At 34.0% G+C, this 24,291-nt stretch overlaps 1 protein-coding gene across 22 annotated transcripts in view; it reads right to left on the minus strand.

Annotated features, from left to right (window-relative positions):
• Positions 1-24,291, minus strand: part of LOC148654992 (membrane-associated guanylate kinase, WW and PDZ domain-containing protein 2-like) — a 395,408-nt gene that overhangs the window by 159,147 nt on the left and 211,970 nt on the right. For all 22 annotated transcript variants that reach the window (XM_088644985.1, XM_088644983.1, XM_088644991.1 and 19 more), the window contains one exon: positions 1,316-1,435. In XM_088644985.1, coding sequence (XP_088501111.1) covers positions 1,316-1,435 — 120 coding nt within the window. The remainder of the gene's footprint in view (positions 1-1,315; positions 1,436-24,291) is intronic.

A 24,291-nucleotide genomic window follows, 5' to 3' on the forward strand; every position in this document is an offset into this window, starting at 1 on the left:
CTATGATATGAAGTCACAAGGGAAGCCACTGAATGATCATGCTACAAAAAAAAAAAGCTGGGTGTACAAGTCCTTTAAAAAATGACCTGATCACCTGCCATTGCTGTGAAAAAGTAATATAGCCCATAATTCATGCACATTATGTATATCACAGGAAATGTGTGCAACATAATCTGTAATTCAGTCTAATCCTAACCCATTCTAATCACTTGAAAAACAGAAGTGAATGTAACAGAACCAAAATCCTGCAGTCTTATCATTTGATAGACTGTCTGTCCTTGTCTTGACCTTTCAGCATTCATGTCAACCTTAATCAAGTGTATTGTACACCTTATGTACACAGATGATGACATTTCTATGCATCATTATTATTTTATAGCATCATTATGTTACATGCTACTGATTTAATTTTATTTGAATTGCTTACTTAAAAGTAAATTCTGTACGGTACTGTATATGTCTGGCTTCATAGTCACACTTACATGTTATTGGTACTGCAGGTTGCCTTTTCAGAATTCTGTGTGCTTGTAGCACAAATACTCTTGTAAAAGTAGATTCTGACCGTGAACAGTATTTGTCATGCAGGGCTGAAACTTTCTAATCTTTCCTGCCATAAATTACTGTACATTTTGTGAAACCATTTCTCTATAACATTAAATAACCTCTATATAATGGGGTAAAAGCTGTATTGTTAGCTTTACATACAAACCCAGACAATTATCTCTAATGTTTTCTTATCTCTATTATTTTCACTGACTGACGAATATTTGGGATTTTCTCACCACCACGTGTATTTCAATATGATTATCACTACCTTAAGACTCATATGCCATAAAGCAGCTTCAATGCCAAAAACTGACAGGTCAATCAGCTGGAAAACTAGGTGTTACAAAAATAATTATCAATATAGCCTATTGAACCACTGGTCCTTTTTCTGAAGGCATCCTTCAGGCATCTTCTATTCCCTTAGACAGAGATATATGGCGTCAATGTAAATACCAGGTTGTAACCTGAGTTAGTACAGGAAATTATCTCGACTGAAAGGTCAGCCAGATACAGTATCTTTATCCCTGCTGAACCAGTTCATAAAAAATATGCAGTTATTCACAACTAAAAATAACAAATCTCCCTCTGACAAAACAATTCTTACTGAAATCAGATAAAATACACATGAGGATTATTGTTTGTTTGTAGAGACAACATGTTTTATATTTGTCTCAACTGTAGTTTGAAGTGAAGTGTTTATAACGTTCTGTAATGAATGGGAAATCACTTGGCGATATAATTAAAAAAAACTTAAAAAGAAATAACATACCTTCATATGTCCCACTTTCTAATAAAGCTCCACTCTTCTCTAATTCCATAAACTGGTCAACAGTTACAAAATTATAGTCCACCCCTGGGACCTCTCCCTCCTTAGGCTGCCTTGTTGTACCTGAAAAGGAGAACCAAAAAATAAGAGTCAGCCAACATTCATCCAGAAATTCATTTTTATTAGCGATACCACAATGAATCCTCAGTATATCATACCTGAAATTAATTGTTCATGATACACTTACATGGGTTTGACTGCTGAATGTGCACTAAACTACAGTACATCATTTTTGAGAAAGCCGATTAGGCACGGGTGATGAGGGATAGAAGTTTAACCTATTGCATGTCAAACCTGGTTAAAATCAAGAGAGAAAAACATTTATATAGAGAATGACACCTTTATATTCTCAGTATGCTGAAGGCTGGATTAAGATGTACTGTACAGTAACTCACCATCTCAAATGTTCATAGCAAGATGTTACACCCACACACAGTCCGTCAATGTCAATGACAAAATCAATACATCCAACCTATTTTTAATTGCAGTGTACAGTATGTGGTTCAACTGTGTAGTCTGCTTTATTGTTTAATAAATTATCATGTCCAACTAGCAAAAACCCCTAAATATAAGACTTTTTATGGGTACAGTTAGGGAGTACCTGTCATTCTGCAGTATACCCAGACTTTCAAATGTTACCGCAAAATTTCTTCCACTTCTGCAGATTGAAAGAAATATAAAATATTTATATTATATTTAAAATATAAAAATAAATATAAACTATTACCTGTAACTGAAGTAAAAATATCTAAACACATACGTACGAAGCTTAGGAAAATTAAAAATACATTAGCAATGACGTGTGACTATTGATTACCATGTTGTGTCTTGGCTTTTTGTATGTATTAAATGTGTCTAAGGTATCAGGTCTGTATGAAAATCCTCTATGAAGTTCTCCAGTGTCAGATATTTCTAAACTTATTTATAGGAACAAATGAAAGGCATTTCAGGAATCTGGGTAAAATAAACTGTTTGGATGAATACAGTATGTTCATGTTAAAATATGTATATGAAGATTTTCCCTTCTTATTCTCACAATAAACATGAAAGAACAGTTTAAAGTTCAGATTTATCTCACTGGTACATTACTGTATATATTCTAGTCATGGTAAATTACGACTAATAAGATATGGCTTTAATTAATTAAGAAATCATATTTTTCGAATTACTGGAAAAATTATTGGAATACTTTTTAGAATAATATAATGTTATACTTCAGACCACACACTATATCAAGAAGCTGTTATATTACAGTATCTTATAGAAAAAAAATGGAATCTACCAAGAACTAAAATCAAGGTGCAGTGTTACTAAAGTGAACTAAATACTGTACAACCACAGTGTATTTGAGAAGATGTAACTAAAATCACAATTGTCTCCATAGTTTCCATCGAATAGACTAATAGACTAATGTTCTGTCAACCATTTTACTTAAAGGTGCAGCAGCAGTTCCTAAACCTGTTTCAATACAAGAACTGTACATGCATATAGTATGCTCAACATTTTAATCTATATTATACTCTACATCTTGATCTGTGGGCTGGAAAGATTTCATTCTAAATTTGGTCAAATCTGTACATTCTGAGAAAGGGAGATAGACACCTGTTGTGTGGAATGTTTAGAGAGAAAATACTGTATGTGACATTTCAGAAAAACTGAAAGACAGCGGGAAAAGCCTAGTCAAAAATACTATTGTACTACAGTATACAGTATATGCACATTTTTATGTGTGTTCCAATACGTGTGTAAGAGTATCTCCAAAACATGACTTTTATGTTAACACAACAGAATGACTAATGCTGTATTCACCTTATAAAAACCCTTCAAGAATTATCATATGTATAGAATGAGAGGAAAATGCACAGAAACTACCTTTTTCGTAACAACATTAATTTCAAATATTTGCTGAACTGAGCTATGACTTCTTGCAACCCTACAGGTGAATGGCACAAGTTAAATTTTAATTATGGCAATTTCATCAAAGTGAAGGAAATGTGGCATCACAGGATGTATTATTTCAGTTTATACAAGAGTTGCCAAAGAAGCCATTACTATGATATTTTAATTAAATGCAGTGAATGTATGCTAAATTCAGTTCTGATAACATATTCATGCCACATTTATTTATTAAACCACAAATTTGCACCCATACTTAAAAGAGTAATTAAAGTGTCATCAGATCATTTACATCTTATTGAATCGTGTTTTGAGGTCATTTTCTCCACATTTTAATGTTCAACAGCTTGCCATATTGCAGTGTGCAAACACTGTGCCGCTAGTTAAACAGTCCTGGCATGACATTTTTCTTACACAGGCAGTGCCCAAAAGCATGTTAAAGGACAGCACCAGAATTAATATGCACATTCTGCTGCATGTACTTCTGAAACACCAAACCTATGATTAGAAAGTGGAATTCCATAATTTTTGTGATACGATCCCAGAAAATAGATTTAGCAAAACAGTTTGAAATTATTGCATAAATGGAATGAGTCCACTAATATTTGACTAAACATACACAATGGTTTCTATATGATTTAGCCTGAATATATTTAGCCAATATCCATTTCTCAAGGTTTTCAGCTGCCCAAGCATGAAATAAAGTAATGGAAAGAAAAAAGATCTTCTACAACCATTAAATTACTTGGCAACTCTGCCTTAAAGCTCCGACTGTTGATTAATCAGATCTTAAATAGGAAAAGCAAATTGCTTAACAAAATTCTCTCTCCTCCTCCTTCATGATTTTTTAAATGAATTACACACAGGACAATGAGTCATTTAATATTAAATGACAACTTTTTGTGAATTGATTTCATTTTGACAGAACTAAAACAAACAGAATGATTATTGCTAAAGCTTCATAGACAAGAAAATACAGTAATGCTGATACGCTCAAAATGCCCTGAATAGTCCCAAGATTTAACTTGTAACTTGTAAATAAACAGCACATGCATATGCCCAGCACTTTAATGTATATTATACAGTACATCTTGGTGATAAGATAGCAAAACAAATACACAGGGATCAATCCCCTCTTACCAAGCTGCCTGGACAGTCATAGCTAATCCCTTCATTGAGGAGACCTGCCTTGTTTTGCAGGATTGGCCATTTTTGTAATTCATACAGGTATAATTTTAAATAAATAATCCTTATACTTATATAGCACTTTTCTGGAAACTTCTCCACCACCAATGCGTAACCCCACCTGGATGATGCAATGACAGCCGAAGTGCCCCAGTATGCTCACTATACAACTATTTGTAGGGAGGAGAGCAGAGTTATGAAGCCAGTTCGTAGCTGGGAAATATTAGGTGGCTATGGGTGATAAAATCCAGGGGGGAAATTTAACCAGAATACGAGGTTAAAACCCTACTCTTTTCGAGAAATGACCTGGGATTTTTAATGACCACAGAGAATCAGGATCTTGTCATCAGAAAGACTGTACCTTTTTTACAGTACAGTGTCCTCATCACTATGCTGGAGCATTAGGACCCACAGAGACCGCAGGTTGAGCGATCCCTAATGGTCCCACCAATACCCCTTCCAGTAGCAACCTTAGCTTTCCCATCAGGTCTCCCATCCAGGTGCTGGCCAGGCTCACACCTGCGTAACTTCAGTGGGTTGCCAGTTATGAGTTGGAGGGTGACATAGCTGCTGACTATTTTTCCCATTTGTGTCTATTTCCCCATGCAACTATCTACATTGTAAAAACAATATCTTGATAATACTCATCTCTTCCTCAAAATTTATTATTTTTGAGCCTTACAAATATTTCAAAGGTACTGTGATGTCAGGCAATTATTCTTGCTGTATAATATGCAGAAGGTTCTTCTGATTCTAACAGTTTCTGTAAACTGAATACAGTGGGTATAGTAAGTCACCACCCCCTTTCAAAATGTTCACCCTTTGTTGTCATAAAGCCTAAAAAGAAGACAAATAAAATCAGACTTTATCCAGTTTTATTTACAAATTGTACCTTGCAACATCCAAGTAAAAAAAAAGAAAGCAAAACCTCTGAAAAAATAAAAAAGTAGAATGACTGGGTTGGATAAGAGAACACCTCCTGAGTTAATACTTGGTGGATTCTTGAATTACAGCCTTGCGTCTGTTTGGATACATCTCTACCAACTTTCCACACCTAGAGGGAGGAATATTTGCCCATTCCTCCTGACAGAATTATTCAAGCTCAGTCAAACTTAATGGGGACCGTTGATGGACTGCCCTCTTCATGTCATTCCAAAGATTTTAGAATTTGATTTAGTTCTGACTAGGCCACTCTAGGACATTCACCTTCCTCTCCTTCAGGCACTGTAGGGTTGCTTTGGTGGTGTGCATTGGTTCATTGTCATGCAAAAAGGTGAACCATCTTCTCATTTTCAACCTTCTGGTTGAGGGCTGCAGATTTTCTTCAACAATTGGCCTGTCTTTTGCACCATCCATCTTCCCTTCTATCCTGACAAGTGCTCCAGTCCCAGCTGAAGAGAACCATCCCCACAACAGGATGCTGCCATCACTGTGCTTTACTGTAGGAAGGATGTTCTTTGGATGGTAAGATGGATTGGGTTTTCGCCAGACGTACCATTCTGCATTCTGGCCAAAAAGTTCGATTTTGGTCCACTTTGCCACAGAATCTTTAAGGTGCTTTTAAGCGAACATAAACAAGACTTGATGTGTTTTTTTTAAGGATGGGCTTTTTTCTTGCCACTCTCCTATACAGGCCAGATTTATGTAGCGCTTGCGATATTGTTGTCACATGCACACATGAACAGTCTTTGCCATTAAGGCCTGTAGCTCCTTTAAAGTTGCCATCGGCCTCTTGGTAGCCTCACTAATCACTCCTTACTTGGTCATTGAGTTTGGAGGGAAGGTCTGATCTAGGCAAGGTCTGTGTTGTGCCATATGCCTTACACTTCGTAATGATAGTCTTGACTGTGCTCCATGGGACACTTAAAGCCTTTTAAATCTTTTTATACCCATCTCCTGACTTGTGCCTTTCCACAACGTTATCTCAAAGTTCTTTTGAAAGCACCTTTCCGCCCATAGTGGATTCTTTGCTTTCAATGCACTTCCAAGCAGTGGAATCCTCTAGAAACAACTGTTTTTATTCTGAGCTAATCAAAATCACCACAATTGATCACAGGTGGGAGCCTATTAGTTTGTTGTGTGATCTGTAAGGTGATTGGTTATACCTGAGCAAGTTTACAAATGCAATTCATCCAAATAAGGTATTTTACTGTTGTAATATTAATTAATTTTCAGAATGTTTTAGAATTTTATTTTCACCTGGCTAATGTGGGACACTGTGTGTCAATAAAAACAGAACAAGCCTAATTTTAATTTGTTTTTATTTTCAGAGTGTCATACAACAAAAGGTACAAATTGTGAAAGGGGGTGGTGACTTTCTTTACCCCCGTACCTGTATGTAAGCATGTAATGGTTTTAATTTTTTACAGTTGGTGTTAATTCAGATTCTTGGTCCTCAAAGTCTACAGTTCCTGTTAATCTACAGATTTCTAACTGTTTGCTTTATTACTTACTTTACCTGTGCAAATTTGGACTAACCAAAACCGAACATGTTTACTAAATACTATGATATTTTGAAAAGGGTGACATTTTAGAACAATTTAGATTTCATCAAGAAGAGTGTGTAGAGTGCATAGAGATGAGGTTTCAGTTAATGATTTTTGTGTTGCACAAGATAAATGGCTGCCATAATGTATTACCTAATAAAGCTCAATGATATGCTATAGGCTTTATGCATAATGAGATTAAGTTTTACATTTTTGTATGCTTTCATCATTCACCCTAGGACTGCAAATATTCCCTTAGCAACATCCTTATTTGAATAACTCTTAAGACAGTACTAGCTGGAAAGTCTTCACACTTTGAGAGTATTAATATAGCTATAGCTGGCTGCTGTTAAACCACACCTGTTCTTTTGTTTAGAAGTAGTTCTATAATAGAACAGATTGTACATAAAGTATGAAATCATACTAGTTAATTAAGCCTAGCATTTAAGAAATAATAGGTGCAATTTACTGAAGGTGTGCAGAAAAAGAGTAAGTGTTTTCTCAGTAAATTGTGAACTTTTATTTGCCTTTCTTGTACAATAATTCAGTAACTGGGAAATAGAAGCTTCTATACATCATATTTATTGGACCACCTGGAAAGCGTTAAACAAATGAAAAAAGCTCTCCTTAAGATAAAGCATAATAAATACTGCAGTATACACTATAAATAAAATATTTTTTTGCTTTCCTGTTCACACACCAAATGTTTTCATAAGCTGTCAGAAAATAAACATTTGATGGCACTGTATTTTCACTGTATTTGAAGGCACTGTATATCCTATCAGGATATAATGTAGCAGCCTTTAATATATAAAGAACAAGACTGGTTCTAAACAAACATAACACAGACAGTTAATAACACTCTATTGTTTTTGTAACTGCTACATGTTTTATTAATAAATTCTTAAAAAGTAAAATAAAAACTGATACTGGAACAAATATAGTCTGAACCACATTTCAGAAAGGCATGCAACTTTAAAGTTACTGTTTATACAGTTTGACAAAAATTATTAGCTAAGTAGATAAAATTATTATGAATAGGCAACAAACTTTTCGAAGCTAATAACTGAGCCAGTTAAAAACAGATTAAAAAAGTGCAACTTTTTTACCCTTTTTTGACCTTGTTTTGTGAAATAAAATAAAATAATTTAAAATGAGGCAATAATATCTGAATAAAGGTAAAAAATAATAGTTATTAGTATTTTGTGCATTTGCCATTATTAACCTCAAAATACTGTGTTCTAAAATCTAGAATTAGAAATTAACAACATTTTAGAAGGAATATGTACTACTGTATATGTTTCATTAACTATTTTTTTGCCATATTATGCATATAATACAAGATTAAATGGGAAAGCGCACATTGAGTACTCATTTCTGATTAGGCACAAGCCTGCAGGATTTGATTGGCAAGGATCATTCATCTCAGAGTGCAGCCTAAATACATGTGCCTAAATATATCCTTCGCACAATATTCAATTTTTCAACTTCATGCTGTAAGTTCACTGTTGTAATATTGAGTTTTTCAGTGCCAATGAAGGCATTTTATGAAAGACCTGTAAAACGCATGGACAATTATTGTATTTGTAATTTGTCTGAAGCTTCAATTCTGTCTTAAGACATTTAAGATGAATGAATAATGTGCTAAATTGACACTGAGAGTGTCCATGTGTGGTTATTGCAATTAGCAGTAAAGCAAATTATTTAATGTGTGCTTTGTACTGTAAACACTAACACTCATCTAAGATATCACCTGACAACCATTTATTCCATTGCATCGAAACCACAAGTATTTTTCTGAAAAACCAACACACAAACTCTAGGCGGGTTTAAATAGCTCATCAATTGAAAAGATGAGTAAAATAAATACAGCCAGAGGAAAGACAGACTGGAAAATTGTACTTATTAATTTGACTTAAAATGCCTTGAGAAATGTCACAACACTGATGGACATTTCCCATTGATACAGAGGCAAGGGTGTTAGAATTTTATATTTAAGTAATGCTGTGGTGGTAACATCAATTCATTAGTCAAAACTGTTTATTCAGAAGTAAATAAATTGTCTTGTCATATTCTTTTAGAATTGGAACATAATTGATCCAAAGCATCTGAATAGAATCAATTAAACTGTAGAATATACCAAGAACAAAAATCAAGAACTATGTGTACAATGACAGACAGAGTCACCTTTCATCGTAGTCTGCTTCCTCTAAATCCAATAATCTAGATTTATGCAAAATATTTTCATATCCCGTTATATTCAGGGAATAATTAGTTTCCTTTACAAAGCTGAACTTTCTCTACAGTATTAATCAACTACAACACACTTGCTTTAGGCTTGCCTACACAATTAGGATTTTTTTATTGACATTTCTTTTAGTGCTTTGCACAAACAGGTGACAGATGGGAGCAAGAGGCCCCAGTTTTCTCATCTATAGTAATTATCAGATATTAATGTATGTCTGTCAAATCTCACTGGCATAGCACCAAAGCAACATTTCTCAAAGCAATTTCTCCAGTTAAGAAGCTGAATAATAAGCCATATTATTTTCTTGATGGCATGGCTTTTATGGTTGTGGAAGGCTGTAGTAGACCCTTTCAAAAGAAATATTTTGCTTGCACTAAACCCTTTAGTGCCGTAGTAAAGAATATTGACCTTATTGACCCAGTGAAACCTTAATAATTATTTTATGTTTCTTTGAATCAATTAATTACTAAAAGTATATTTTCTTTGTGCAGTAACATCTCTTTATGCACCGTCAACTTCCAAACAACAGACAACAGAAAAAGGCATTAGATTCCAGCTCACCAGAGCTGTGTTTTGATAACACTGAGTCACTGGACAATTCCCTAACAATGACACTATGCAAGCTGTAAATCCTTTCGTTATGATATGGATGATGTCAGCGGGGGACATTTTGCCTACATAATCTATTTCTTGGCCAATTAGGAAACTGCATGGTTTCATAATGCCTCCCATTCAAAGGTCAGGATTAAATCTGCTTTCAAACATACTGCCACTTGAGCTTTTACAGAGTGAAGACTTGCTTGAATGGCATTTTATAGGGACAAAAGAAAACTATGATGTGTGAAACTTGACAGTATATACAGTAAGAGTATATGTGCTTGCTGATCAGTTTTACCATGATTAATCAGTTCTTATTGATCTTTAGCAGTTTTTTCATTGTTATTTTAACAATTGAGACATTTAAATATATAGTTGTATAAAAATGCACTATTACTGTATATTTTTGTACAACGCTTGTACATGAATTCAGTTTTGCCACTCTTATTGGATGAATGTGCAAAGCTCAAATTTTATGAGAATGTTTCATTACTAACTGACTACAGACATGAAAAGGAAGACATACAGTACTGATCTGGAAAAGCACTATGCTGCAGTGCTGCAAAAACTGGGTTCATTGCATGTATTTATTTGTTGAAAATAACTTAAAAGAACTGACTTAGAGACCTCAATGTATCAGCGAAAGAACATCTAACAAAACTCTTCTGCTCCGCTTAGAGTTACATTATTAACCTTATATCCATGAAGTTTGAAGTTAGCACGCCGACACCATTTCTTTTTCGGCTGAATCCGTAATTACACAGCCTTTAGCAGACTCAGTGAAACTCTACAAACTCCTGAATGCAAACACATACTGTATTTGCCAGTATAATGAAATCTAAAGAAGTGTATGTCATGCTCCATCCGCTACTCCATCCGCTACTACCTCATCTTCGATAAGATTACATGTTAGACATCATTTTCGCTTTGTTGGAATGGAATTTGTTGTTAAAGCACTTCCAACTGTGAGAACATGATTGAATATGTGCTGTATACATAATAGCACACTCACATTACTGCCCAGTATTCTAAAAACAAATCTTTTACAGTACCATTTCTATTTGTAAGAAATGGTACAACCAATTGTTCATTTCGCATGAATAAACACTGCACTCTTGACTAATACCAGACTGACTTGCTCAGACAAAGACAGACTGCAAGATGAAAGTATCAACATTATCAACAGTATCAATAGTATACTCTCCAATGTATTTGCTGATGAAACTTAGAAGTATAAAGATTTTTTTAAGCTTTTAAGTTTTAATCTACTTAAAACATTTTAAAATCAAAGAAGAGCGATATGCTGTGTATTTTTTCCTCATATTTACACTGGAGTATTGCAGTGTCATAATTTGTGAATTAAATGCTGGAAAGTCTGTATCAGGTTACATTGGTAAAAAATATTGAACGGTGACTTTTGTAGTGTTAGCTATTAAGATTCCAGGAAAAATGACTCACTATGAACACTGAGTGACAGAATTTCTGTGTCACTAGATAGAAAACAAGTGGGAATATACAGTATTATGATCAAAGTTAGCAAAACACTCTCTGTTGCATTCTTAAACTTTGTTTATGATGCTTTATCCTGTCTAAGAGTTATTTCAGTATCATTTTCATAGTGATCCCATTATTTCATACTAGCAATGCATATACACATACTGTACAGTACAGTACGTAATGCATTTCTTCTCCCAATTAAAGGCATCGCTTTTCAATCACTAAAATAAATGAATTATAACAAGCCCTCATTTAAAAATAAACAAGGGCTTTGTAATAAGCCTTTGGCAATGTTGTTTTGAATTCTGATCTCCAGCAGAGAGATAAATGTTAGAAACAAAGCCAAACTGCCTGATTAAAAAAATAAATAGAAAAATATATGTCTATAAAATAGTGCAAAAATGACAAAAACAGATACCTCCACTCTTTTTAGTAAGCTATTAGCCATTAAGGTTTAACACTTTGCAGATGTAATTTATTTCCAACTAATTCTAGCTGTGTTCTTGCCTGTTAGATATTCTTCCTTTTTCGTGCTTGAAGTGCTTAATGATGCTGTAATTATTTAAAAATTACACAAAGCCAAATGGAACTTTACTGGCTTAAATCTTTTTGTCCTCAATCCACAGTCTTCTCTGTTTCACCTACTGTACAACAACAAGGCAAAACTCAAAGAGGCCTCTCCTGCTCCACATTCTCTTTGTGTTTGCGCTGTCATTCACAGAATCTTCCTTTGAAATGAAAGAAGGAAGGCATTGACAGGGTTCAGATGCCAGATGTTTTTTTCCGCTGCTACCTTCAGCATGCATGGTTAGGAATGGGTCTCCCAGTGGTCTCACCATGCATTTTTCAAAATGTGATCTTGCAAGCTTATACTGTAAGTAACCATCAACTACAAGTGAAAAATCTCATTCTAATTGCATGAGACTCTGTCTTAGAACTTTAAGAACTGGAAAAATATTTGAACCATAAGAAAAGAGAATGTTCAGTTCTCTCTCCTTAAAAAATAACACATCGTTCTTTATGTCTCTTACAGTGTATGTATTCAATATACAGAATAGTTTGCTACATTATCATCTAAACAATTGGTTAGAAAAAGTTAAAAAACATATAATCAGAAAACACTTAAGGAATTCCTGTTTTACTGATAAGGATAAGTATTGTTATGAGAATATTTATCAGCCAAATACAGCTGTGAAGACTTTAATTTGCCATACTAATCCATTAGCAGGGGTATTGTTATGTAAAGCATCCAACTACAATTAAATACAAATAAGCACAATAGAAGCTGGGACACATTTAACACTTGTTTGACTGCCTTCTTTTTTTACACCTGCTGGAAATGGAGTCCCAGTTAATGGCTCTCTTTGGTGAATATCAGGAGCAGAAGCAACATAATCCAAGTGTTCTGTCAAGTTTTGGGCTTCATTTCAACCTTAAAAAAGCTAAAGGTAATTAAGAACTGTTTTCCTTTATTGTTGAATCTGTTGAATAACATTAAAGTAAAACAAGTAAAACAAAAATTAAGATAAAGCAAAGCTTTTACATTTTTCTAAAAATAATATAACTCCAAAAATCTGGCCACATTATTCATTTAAAATAAGAGCTGTAACATTCAATTGATAATTGTTTTGATTCTGGATAACTTATTTAGCAGTCCTTAAGATCTGTATTTTCCTACTTTTCTCTGAAGTATAAAATGGAGTTGACAATGCTGAAGGGAACACCACTTACAGTATCTCCAGGAGCACTGGACAATGGATCAGAGAATGATGTGTATTTCTCTCCTTTTCAGAAGCTCGCTGAGCAGAAAATGAAATGTCTCTCAACTCTAAGCATTGGGTTAAGAGATGTTTTCCATGTATTAGGTCTGTCAGTGACATTTATTTCAAAACATAGTTCATTTTAGCAAATATTTCCAACTTCACCATTGTCAAAAATTGTAATTCACAAAGCAGCTAAAGGTTCTGAGTATTTTAATCGCAGGTGAGCATCTAGCAGTTTCCACTAGATATTCTATATAAATATTTTTAGGAGATGTTTGTGCGAGACAGTTTAAAGTAATCTTGATTTATAAACTTGTATACTTTAAAGACATCGACAAAGAAAATGTTCCACTGATTGAATATGTGAAAGTTGTTTCAAGATTAATATTAAATACATTAAAAACAATATGACAACCACTTGAACTTTGATATTAATCTTCTCAAAAAGACCAAAGCAGGCTTGGAAAATATAGAGATTTCTTACAGTATCAGTACCAATCACCTAACCTTTTTATTCCTTCCAGCATTAACCACTCATCTGTTGTCAATTTAAAATTCATCAAATATTTTATTAACAAGAAAATACTGTCGTAAATTGACATGTTTTTCTCTTATCAAATTAGACAATCTGTGTGAGAAGTTTAGTGTCTTTTCAGTGGTAGAGTGGTTGTGGGGGTGTAGCACAGGGACACATTGGAGTTGAAAAGGGAGCAGTATACTACGCATGCCTGGGGCTGAAAGTGCTGACCCCAGGGGCACGAGTGGGTGCTTAAACTAAGAGCAAAACTTGTTAGCAGAGTGTGCTTCCACCTTGCCAGGAGGTCTGGACCTTTTAATGTAAAGTTAATGCAAATGAATATCACACATTTTTAAACTTTTTAAAAAATGAAACTGAAATAGAGCTACTTTCATGCAATATGACTTAATTATTTAAAATTACCTACAAGTAAACTGCAAGGAAATATAACTATAAACAGCTCTGCGATGGTTTAACAAAACACTTTTTAACTAACACATAATGGAGATACAGCCTACAACCTAAAACACACTATTGTAGCTAAGAGTTATTGGTGTATAACACAAAGTTTTAAAATAGTCACACAGCTGCCCAGTAGTCCTACTGGGCACACCATCCCCATAGCCCTTACTGGAACCATTTTATATCTTCCACAGAAGCTTCAACTAAAAGTGAATAACAATGTTATACTGTATCATATGTAAAGAGTTTCACTGGGACCTCAAACTCTTTCATGCCTAATGGTTGTTTGATGTACTCTTTCTGTGATGTACTGATTAATGATTGTGAAAGTGCTCTTTGTCAATTTGTCGAAAAATGTAGTATACAAAAAAAAAGGAAATAAACAGATTTTGTCAAACAGCGTCCTAAACCAAGCATTGCTCCTTAGAGAAATGTTAACACTATTTCATACAGATAAATTCTAAAACAAAACATTGTTAATTAATCAATGCAAATATTATAACATTCTCATAAAAATAACACACCATTTAACAATAATTCAATAATACTAAATATACATATTTAGATTTCACTTTGTTCCATAAGAAATTTTATATCATATTTCTTTATACATACAGTACAACTAAAAGACGTTTATAAAAAACACCAAGGGAACTCTATAATACAGACCTACCTCTGCACAAAGATTTGATCATTTTTTTCTCAATCTTCTTGAAGAACAAACAGTTGAACCTTAAGGTGCAATGACAAAGATGACAGCTCCTCTAACTACAAAAAATAGCCTTTCTAGTTCCCACTTTGATGGTCTGTTTTTATTGTCTTTGGATTTCCTTACTTGTAACTAATAAAAAAAAAACTCTTTCACATTGTTTGACACCTGAACTGTACATAAATCAAAGCAGTTTTGTTTTTCAAAAATTTTACTACTCTAGACACTTGACAAGCAATTCAGCAGAGAATCTTTCAAATATTGACAATCAAGCCCATCATTTTAATCATGGTGATCTAGCTGCAGGTTGTCATTGCTCTTGTTTTTTTTTAACTGTCTTTTTCTGGCAGTCACAGGGATCAGCTAACTCAGCTCTAGGACACTTACGAAAACAAAGTGGCTGTACAGTAGTTGTCCAGTTGCTGTGTCAATGTTAAAGAGGAATATCCAGTCTGTGCAACCCAATCCAAACCCATACAACTACATTACAGTGCTCCTGAGGCATGCAGACTGTGCATGGGTCTGAGCTTTTGACTTGAATTTGTTGATGTCAGCTTAATCCACAGGAGACAGCATCTAAACTAGAGCTCAATTTGCAGTGAATGGCAATCTGTTGTGACATGATCTCGCTATGTGGTCTCTGGTGAAAACAGTGGAAATATAAAAATCAAGTGATCTTTTACAGTATTACTACAGTATACAGTGTTAAACTGTGAGCTTGTCAACAGAGCTTAAAATTAAGAGCAGTCTGTGACTGAAATGTCTGTACTAAACACTTATTGAGCTAGTTTGCTTGATTAGTCCCTTGTTGCCATTTCAAGGCTATCTTATCCTGTCTGAACCAATGGATGTTTAAGCACACCACTTTTCGGCTTGATACAATCCAGTAATAAGATCTCCTGACTCTAAACGAAAAGTTAACAAGTCCTGATTTCCTGATTTTTCCATGTAAATAAGTAACAACTAACTGCTATTAGAATTGTTTGTATTCAAGCCAATAATGTGGAAAGTTGACATCAGCATCACATTCTAAAACACAAGGAGAGGAATGGTTGGGTGTGTGTATATCTACAATATATACAATAACAAATCTAGGTCTTGAATGGAAAGGAACCGATTTAAAAAACCTTGTAACATTAATATTTTATAAATACTAGATGTAAAATAAAGGTTGTGATCCTTGCAAAAGAATCCATAGAATCAAGTACACTTAATAAATATAGTTAAAAATAACATTTTTATAGGGGGTCACAAGCTAATACTACACCATCACACATTCCCTTTATGTACTCCCAGATGTGTACCCTAATTGCAAGCCTACTTTATGTAAAGCATCTCACAAAACAGATTTTAGCAGTATTAATCAAAATCATTGCCACATTATTAGGACGCCTTAACATTAACTCACATTTCATAATGATGGAAAGAGTAAAAGCCCTAAACAGCACATTCTGTGGAATGTCCAGTGTGGTGCATTAGATTAATGTATAAAAACATTTAAAATAAAAGAGAGATTTCATACTACATTTATACTCTGTCAAAATAACAGGTTGCCTTAAAATTAATCTAAAATGTGTCTGAGAGATTAACTAATTTGATGATAATAAGAAAATGATCAAGTCTTGACAATAAAAACTATCTTTCAAGTACACTTGGACAATCCCAAGGCATTCTGGCAGCTGCTTTGCTATAAGTTCAGTGCTGAACTGGAGATTTATTAATCGCATCACCTTCCTCCATTTTAGGAAACAGATGATAATAGATGCCTGTAAGGGACTACTCTTCACCTCGAAAGACAATCTTTAAAATCCAGTCTGCCAGAGTGATTTGTAGAGGTGTCTAAAGTTATAATTGAGGGTGATTTCCAAGATGATAAATGTAATCAAATTATTCTTTGTAAACATGGATAATACAAAGTTAAGGGATCAAGGCTGAGGTACAGAAAAAATCTGTTGTAGAAAATCATTTTCATCAGCAATTTCTTTAAGTAATAGAACCTGGGAATTGCTATTCAAGGCAAACCTGATTACTTTTCAACAGGATCACTCTGTTTTTTGCATTTAAACAATTATCTGCAACTTTCAAAAGAAATTCATTTTCCCAGTGGTGAACAGAGATCTGAAGATAAATAATGATTGATGTCAGGAGCATTTATCATGACAATAGAAATCTATGTCAGCAGTACTTTAGAAAATTATTTATATTAAATTCTGGATATATATCCTGCAAGTCCTAAAACTGGAGGTAAAGAGTGTTCAAGGGCTAACATTTAGAAATCCTAACCAGACTGGCTTAAATAAATAATTCATTGTGAATGATGAGAGCTCAGAGACTTTAAAAGGTTTGAACATCAAACAGGACGGGAATTTGTGATAGACGAAACCTGAAAAAGTATGATTTAATGTGCAAGTACTGTAGGTGCTGTGCCTGTGTAGGCAGGATTTTGTTGACTGGAGGACCCCTGAGTGCTGGTTGTTAGTGAATCTCACACAACAGTGCTGAACATAATAATAGCCCAAGGGGGAGAGGTATAATTTCTCAATTTGTCTCCCATCTGGGCTTTGCACAAACAAGAAAAACACGGTTACTGTTAGAAACAGAAAAAATGTGGCAAAAGAATGAATAGGAAGGAATCAAAGAAACTTCTCTTGTCAACAGAGATACACCATTGAATAATGTGTCTCAGAGCTCATTAGCCCTGCAGTTCAATGATGAGAAAGAGTTAACAGCTGTCACAAACATTGAGAGTCACCAAAAAAATGATAGAGTTTACAAATGTAGTATACACATGCCTAATCATCCCACAAAACAACAGATTCCTATCATTAATCTTTTTGAAGGAGCAATACATTTCATATCTGAAGTCTACTATATATAATTTGTTTTTGCTGTATATTTTACCATAATTTAAAGGATTAACATAACATTTCTCAGTTACATAATATTGTATTTTATTATTTAAATGTAAATATTTAAATATATATAATACATTTAGTTGTAATACAATATATAATATACATTATTATATTTATTTAATGTAAGCAAATTAATAACATTTAAATTAATTAATTAAATCTACTGTGATTTGAAAAAAAGGGCTTACTATGGATTTACGTCGTTCTACAAGCTCGGCATCTACACTCTTTTCATCAGAATCTGTTTACGCTGCATGTCTGTTTGATTTGGTCATTAGAAGGAGTACATCACAGAGTTCTGCTTACTTGCCCCCTATAGCTCCTTTTTCCTCGATGTTGACCTTGGGAAAATTTGGAAATACAGTAGTTTTCAACTGTCCAGGCAGCTATGCTGTATTGTAGTGTTATCGGCCCATCTCACCTCACAGGGCTCATCGGTCACTCTTCTTCTTAATTCACTAATAAAATTCCCTCATCAACAGTTTCACTACTGGAAAGTATAAGGCATTGTCTATAGTCGTGTACAGTATGTCATTTCAGCCAATGTACTTATGATATTTATAGAGTAGGTGCAGTTAAGTACAGTACTGTCAGTTATCACACATGGAATCTTAACTACTGAGTAATCTCAAATACTGAATACAGTTTAACAAACAGCTGATTATTAAATTAGGTAGTGAACAATTACTACAAATGAAAGGCACCAATATGTTTGTTAAAGACTGAAAAAAACAACCTGGTAAGTAAAAATACATTACATTTCTCTCATAAATTATTTATTCTGAGATCTTTAAGGTGATCGTTATGATGCATCTGTCCAGTTTTAAAACAAAACGTTATTTTTATAGACACAAATGGCACTCAAGTTAGTTTTAAAGTATTTTTTTTTACAAAACACTTTTTAAAAAACTGATACAGATGCACCATACACTCATATCAAATAACACCCCCACCACTCTGGTCCCCATCTCTAAGGAAAAATCACTGATTAATTATTTAAAGTACCTGGGCTAATATATTTAAACACTTCGTGTATAAACAGCGCTTATTGCATTGTATTTAAACTATTTCAGCCAATCACATATCATGAGATTTCTGAACAGAAGAGACAGTTTCTTTCAGATTAACTCAACCACACAGTTATTAAATGTGGATGAAGAATAAAACAATCTTGGGATGCTAAGACATTTGCCTCAAGCCTGGGGTTATACAGCAGTTCAGACTTGTTAAATATTACAGACCTTATGAAACTAACAGTATTTTGCTATTTCAAGGCACATGTCTATTTTTCTAATATCATCAGTTTTTATAAAATGTTATTATAAAATGTTGAATGTAAGAAATGTGATTAAAAAATGTCACTAGCTTCTTCTTTAGTACTGAAGTGAGTGGTCCTTTAAGTTAATTTAAACTCAACTCTGCTATAGATATTTATTAATTAAGTTTTATAGTTTAATAGAGGGAATATTGATCAATAAAGACAATATAAATATTTGAAAGACTATTGCAATTAGATCACCTTGGAAACAGCAGCTACCTTGCAGTGATTTTTAAGCTTAGCTTCTTGGCTTTATTCACTTCCACCACACTGAACAGAAAATGTTCTACTCGAACTGTGGCTCAGCATCCAGATAATATGAATTTGGTCCCATGTGTTTACATCGTCTCAGTACAACAGTGATCCTATAACTTGCTGGGTATCTGAAGCCTTGCAGTAACATGGTGAGAGATATTCTGCTCCACCAATCAGTACCAGCTCTACTGTCAGGCGGTGTCAAGCTTGCAGTGTATGAAAGATGAATGGCTCTGACAGAAAGAAGTGTTGGAGAAACACATTTACAGCTCCCTTAACACATTTAATACTCCCTGTGCAGGCAAGGAAACTGGTCACTGAGAGCTAAGCTTTAACACAATTAGTGATTCCAAATTAAGCCAATAAGAGATAATTGGCAATTCATATTTTTAATGTGAGCAGTATCTTGTATTGCTTGGTTACAAGGAATGCAGTATCAATTAAAAACAGACAAACTTGAAACCGGAAGGTGTGTGGAGAAGAGAAGCTTATTTTCTCTCTTTTATGGAGGGTATCAGTAGCACTGACTGAAAGGGCTGAGCCGTATTTCAGTGCTTCTACTGATGCTTTATAAAGCATAGCCAGTTAGATTTGTGTTGTAGTCATCCAAGTGTTGATTTGTCCTATTCACTCTGGCTCACACTACTGTACGTTCAGCACTGCTTTGTGCCACGATGTATATCTGTATCCCACATGTCTGGCAAACTTACATTGTGTCTCAGAAACACTGGTCTGTAGCAACGAAGGAATCAGGAATGAATCCTCATCCACTGTGACAGAATGAAGCTGCAATAACTATTTTGTAGATACTGTCAGACTCTCAAACCATACTTAGCCATAGCTGTCTGTGATTTTTTTGTATTTCAAACTGCCTTTGGGTGTATAAAATACATAATATTTGGACATTATATATATAATATATAGGAACAAGCAGAAATTAATTCCACACTGAAAAGTAAAAATAAAGTAGTTTATGAAAATAACCTCTCCTTATTCCTTTGCAGCCAGCTTGCTGACATAGTTCTCAGTTCAAATATATAATTATATGTAATATATATGTAATATATACTGTATACTAAAAAATCTTACCACTTATCACTCCAAATAAATGTATCACTCAATTTATTAGTTCAAGTAGGTAGCTGCGGCAGCATGCATAGACTGCAAAGGAACAAGTAAAACACAACATTTTGGCTATGAGTGACACCCGAAGAAGGCTCCACAGCGGAAATGTTGTGTTTCCTTTCTTCTCTTTTCAGCATGGAATAAACATTTTACTTGTTCCTTCACTCAATTTATGGATGCTTCTTTTTTGAAAAAATAAATAAATTTTGTATTGTATTGTTTTGGTGTCATTTGGTTAATTGATCACTCATAACTGACTGTAAATCTCTTTGAGTCTCTTTGACCACTTAATTAGTCAGGGAATTGATCGGACAAATGGGAGTTTTTTTTGGTTTTTCTGAAATGCTTTTTAGAGTTGATGACTAAGCTGTTTAATGTCAAATCTAGTGAAAATCAATAGATAATAATACATAAAGGAAACATTTATAAAGAGAAAAACTCTTCTGTTGCATTTATTGGAGGCTAGACTAAGTCAGTGTACTGTTGCTCAATGTCAGGGGTATTCACAACCAGATGTTTCTTGGCTGTACCTTTGCAAAACATTACAGCCAAACACTGTCCGTCAGAATGAGGCTGGGTCAGGTGGACTCACCAGGACTGCGGACCAAGTTCTTTACTCCTCTTGATTCAACTAAACAATTTTGTGTAGACACTCTGCTGGACATCAGTGAGCATGGCTAAGACCAGTGGAATGATACATTAATTATTGCCTAGAAAAGACAAATTTGAGTTCAAGGAGGACCAAGTGGGATGGTCTGTGCAACAGTGTCTCGCTCCCACAGAGCTCCTCTATTTGTAGTGAATGTAGTGATAGCAAGCTGACTGCATCGTGCTTTGTTTATGTCCTGGGAACTCAGGCACTGCCCTTCCACTACATTAATATTATCTATCTGTGGCAACTCATTCTCTACCCAGACTGTAATGTTTATAGAGGATGCCATATTGATCAACCTTGTCACTATAAGTCAGTATAATAAATGTATCTATGTCATGTCTCTCTAATAAAAGATTAGAACACCTGAAAAAAAATATATTCGTGATGATAATGTTTTGAATGAGTTGCATTTAAGTGACTCATAAGTTATAATGATTTTTGAACATAATGAAACATTAAATCTCCTTTTTAGTGCTCATGCAATTCAGTTGGGTTTTTAATATGAAAAGTCCACAATACAATCTGCAGAAAAGATATTGTGTCAATGAATTTAAGTCAAGTTGTAGGATATTGCCATACTGTACAGAATTTTAAAAAATGACACCTGTTTGGCTCTTTTATGTGTTAAAGAGCACTGGTATCTTTTTTGGATAAAGTGATGATTTGCTTATTGGGACCCACCCATATTTCAAATGTGCACATTGTCAAGACATATGCTTGTCTACGCTTTATGTTTGTAGTATTACAACATTCTATATCATAAGGAAATTCTGTACTACTGAAGAGCTCCTACTGTACACGTACTTATGATTCAATCAAAGTAGTCAAATAAAAGTAAGCACATCACTGGAAAAACACAAATGGGTCTACAAGCAGCTTAAACTGTTTTATTGCTGCTTATAATCAGGCATTTTCTATAATTTTTTAATCAACATGAATCTCTTCTTCAACATGAGTATCATGAAAATCCTAGAACACCAAAGGAAAGATGACAATTGGTTTGATGTGATGCAATATTCTCATTTTAAGTACCATAACCAGCAGGATAGAACACTGAAGTGAGAATACAGTACAAATATACAGTAGTTCCTATACAGGTATGTGTAACTGCACTGCTTTTCACCTCTTTGCTTATCTTATTTGTATAATATGAGGTCTTTGTGCAACTGGTCTGAAACCAAGCATTCAAAAGAAAAAATAAACATTTAGACTTTAAGCTTTAAAATCATCTTCTTTTAATTTAGCAACAGTATGCTGTCATAGAGAGGGTAAATGTACTAAAAGTACCAACAAACACTACACAATCTACACTTAATTTATATTGGGAAAAATTTACATTTTGCAAAATGAAATATAAGATATAGATTGTTGACATCCTACAAGATGCAAAACATAATATTAGACAATTTTTGGAAATTTTAGCTTTAAACTTTTATATAGAAATATCAATCCTATACAGTAAATATTTGTAAATAATTCCACACGTCAAGATCCATGACTTTATAATCAATCCTATATGATACTTTTTAAAGTAAACTTTATCAATTGCACCTTTATTAATTAAAAACAATCGGGCAACTTTGCATAAATCTGGAACTTGTTGTAGTCACCCAGAACTAAGCTATTGTATAATATTCTTCACATGAACATGAACACCTGCTCTGTTAGTATTTGTTTTTACCTCGTTACTCTGGACATGAAAAATATGTTCTCAGAAAATACATAAACCTATGATTTTGATTTAACATACAAACTGTGAATTCTATCTTTGATTTTTATTATTTGGAGGCCTGATCTGCAAATCTGTCTGTTAAAGCAGGATTAAAATACTAATCTCCTAGTATATTTTATACCTGATGCATCTCACTCATTATTAGCATTATTACTTAAGTCATTTCTTGCTGCACATGTACTTTTTAATAGACCTCATAAGTCTCCGGTTATATAGAAAACCAACCAGCTTTGCAGAAATTTTAATTGGATCTTTCAAGGTGCAAGGCGTGACAGTAGTGCCTGTAGAATTTCAATTTTGTTTTATCAGTTTTATCCAATAATTTATATAAAAATATTTTACTTTTCTAAAATTGGTTTTAAATGTACTAAATGTTGTGACACTAACAACTGTACTTAAGGAAACAAGGAAGCCTATTCAGAGATCAATAATTCAACCTCCTAACAGCTGCTCAAAATGTGAGTAGTACCCATGAAGTGCCCATCCATAAAAAGGGTGACAAACTTGACTTCTATTACATGTAAGGTCATGGAAACAATAAATGGAACTACAGTATATGGAAAAAGGATCCCTGGGAACAGTCACCACAGATTTATAAAACATAGGAATAGCTAACTTCACATTGTTTTTTGGGAAAATACCAGAAACATAACTGAAACATACAGAGTATGTGCCAGATTTTCAGAAGGTTTTTGATAAATGTCCTCATCAAAAAATAAAGCTCAACCTACAGTTGGTAGGCAGAATTCAAGGAACTGCATGCATTTGGATTGACAACTGCATAATAGTAAAGAAAAAGTAAAGAGAGAATATTCTGCATTGTGTAATTAAATTAGTGGGGTACCACAGAGATCTGTATTAGGACCACAGCATTTCCTGATTTAAATCAATGATCTAGTTTGTGGGATAGTTAATATAGTAGTCATGTTTTCAGATGATACCAAAACCAAAACAGGAGGACTAGAAAACATTGCAGAAACAGAAGGTGTAATCCAAAAAGACTGGGGAAATACTGATGATTTAAGGACAACTAAAGACTATTACATGCAAGTAAAAAACTCCATATACACAAAATGGGAAACACTAAACATGAAGAGCCTACTTATGAAAAGTCTTAAGTCTTGTTACAGTACATCATTTACATCTTCTAGACAATATGGGGAAGCAATAAAAAGGCAAACAGTTTGGACATATAGTTGAAAGCATGAAAGTTAAATCATGGCATGTTTTCTGAAAACTGTACAAACTGTAATTTACAATATGAGTACAATTTCTGTCACTGTGTTTCTGCTTCTCTATGTTGTTGTTTAGTATCTTTAAATATCGATATCAGAAAGGAAAACATAAATCTAGTTGATTCTTACTGTAAAGTTTGAGTCTGACCATTATCTTGGGTGTCTTTAATTACTTAAGATTTACTATGCTTAAAAAGCTCTGAGAGTTCTCTACCACCTTTGAGAGAAGGGAAGCATTTTCTCTTCTTTGAACATAAGCAATACAGTCTTAGTGTTTACTACCTTTCATTGCTTAGGAAAATGTTTTCTTTGCATTTAGCCTCT

The sequence above is a fragment of the Lepisosteus platostomus genome, chromosome 9 (assembly GCF_059453375.1).
Source record: "Lepisosteus platostomus isolate fLepPlt1 chromosome 9, fLepPlt1.hap1, whole genome shotgun sequence".
Taxonomy (NCBI): Eukaryota; Metazoa; Chordata; class Actinopteri; order Semionotiformes; family Lepisosteidae; genus Lepisosteus; species Lepisosteus platostomus.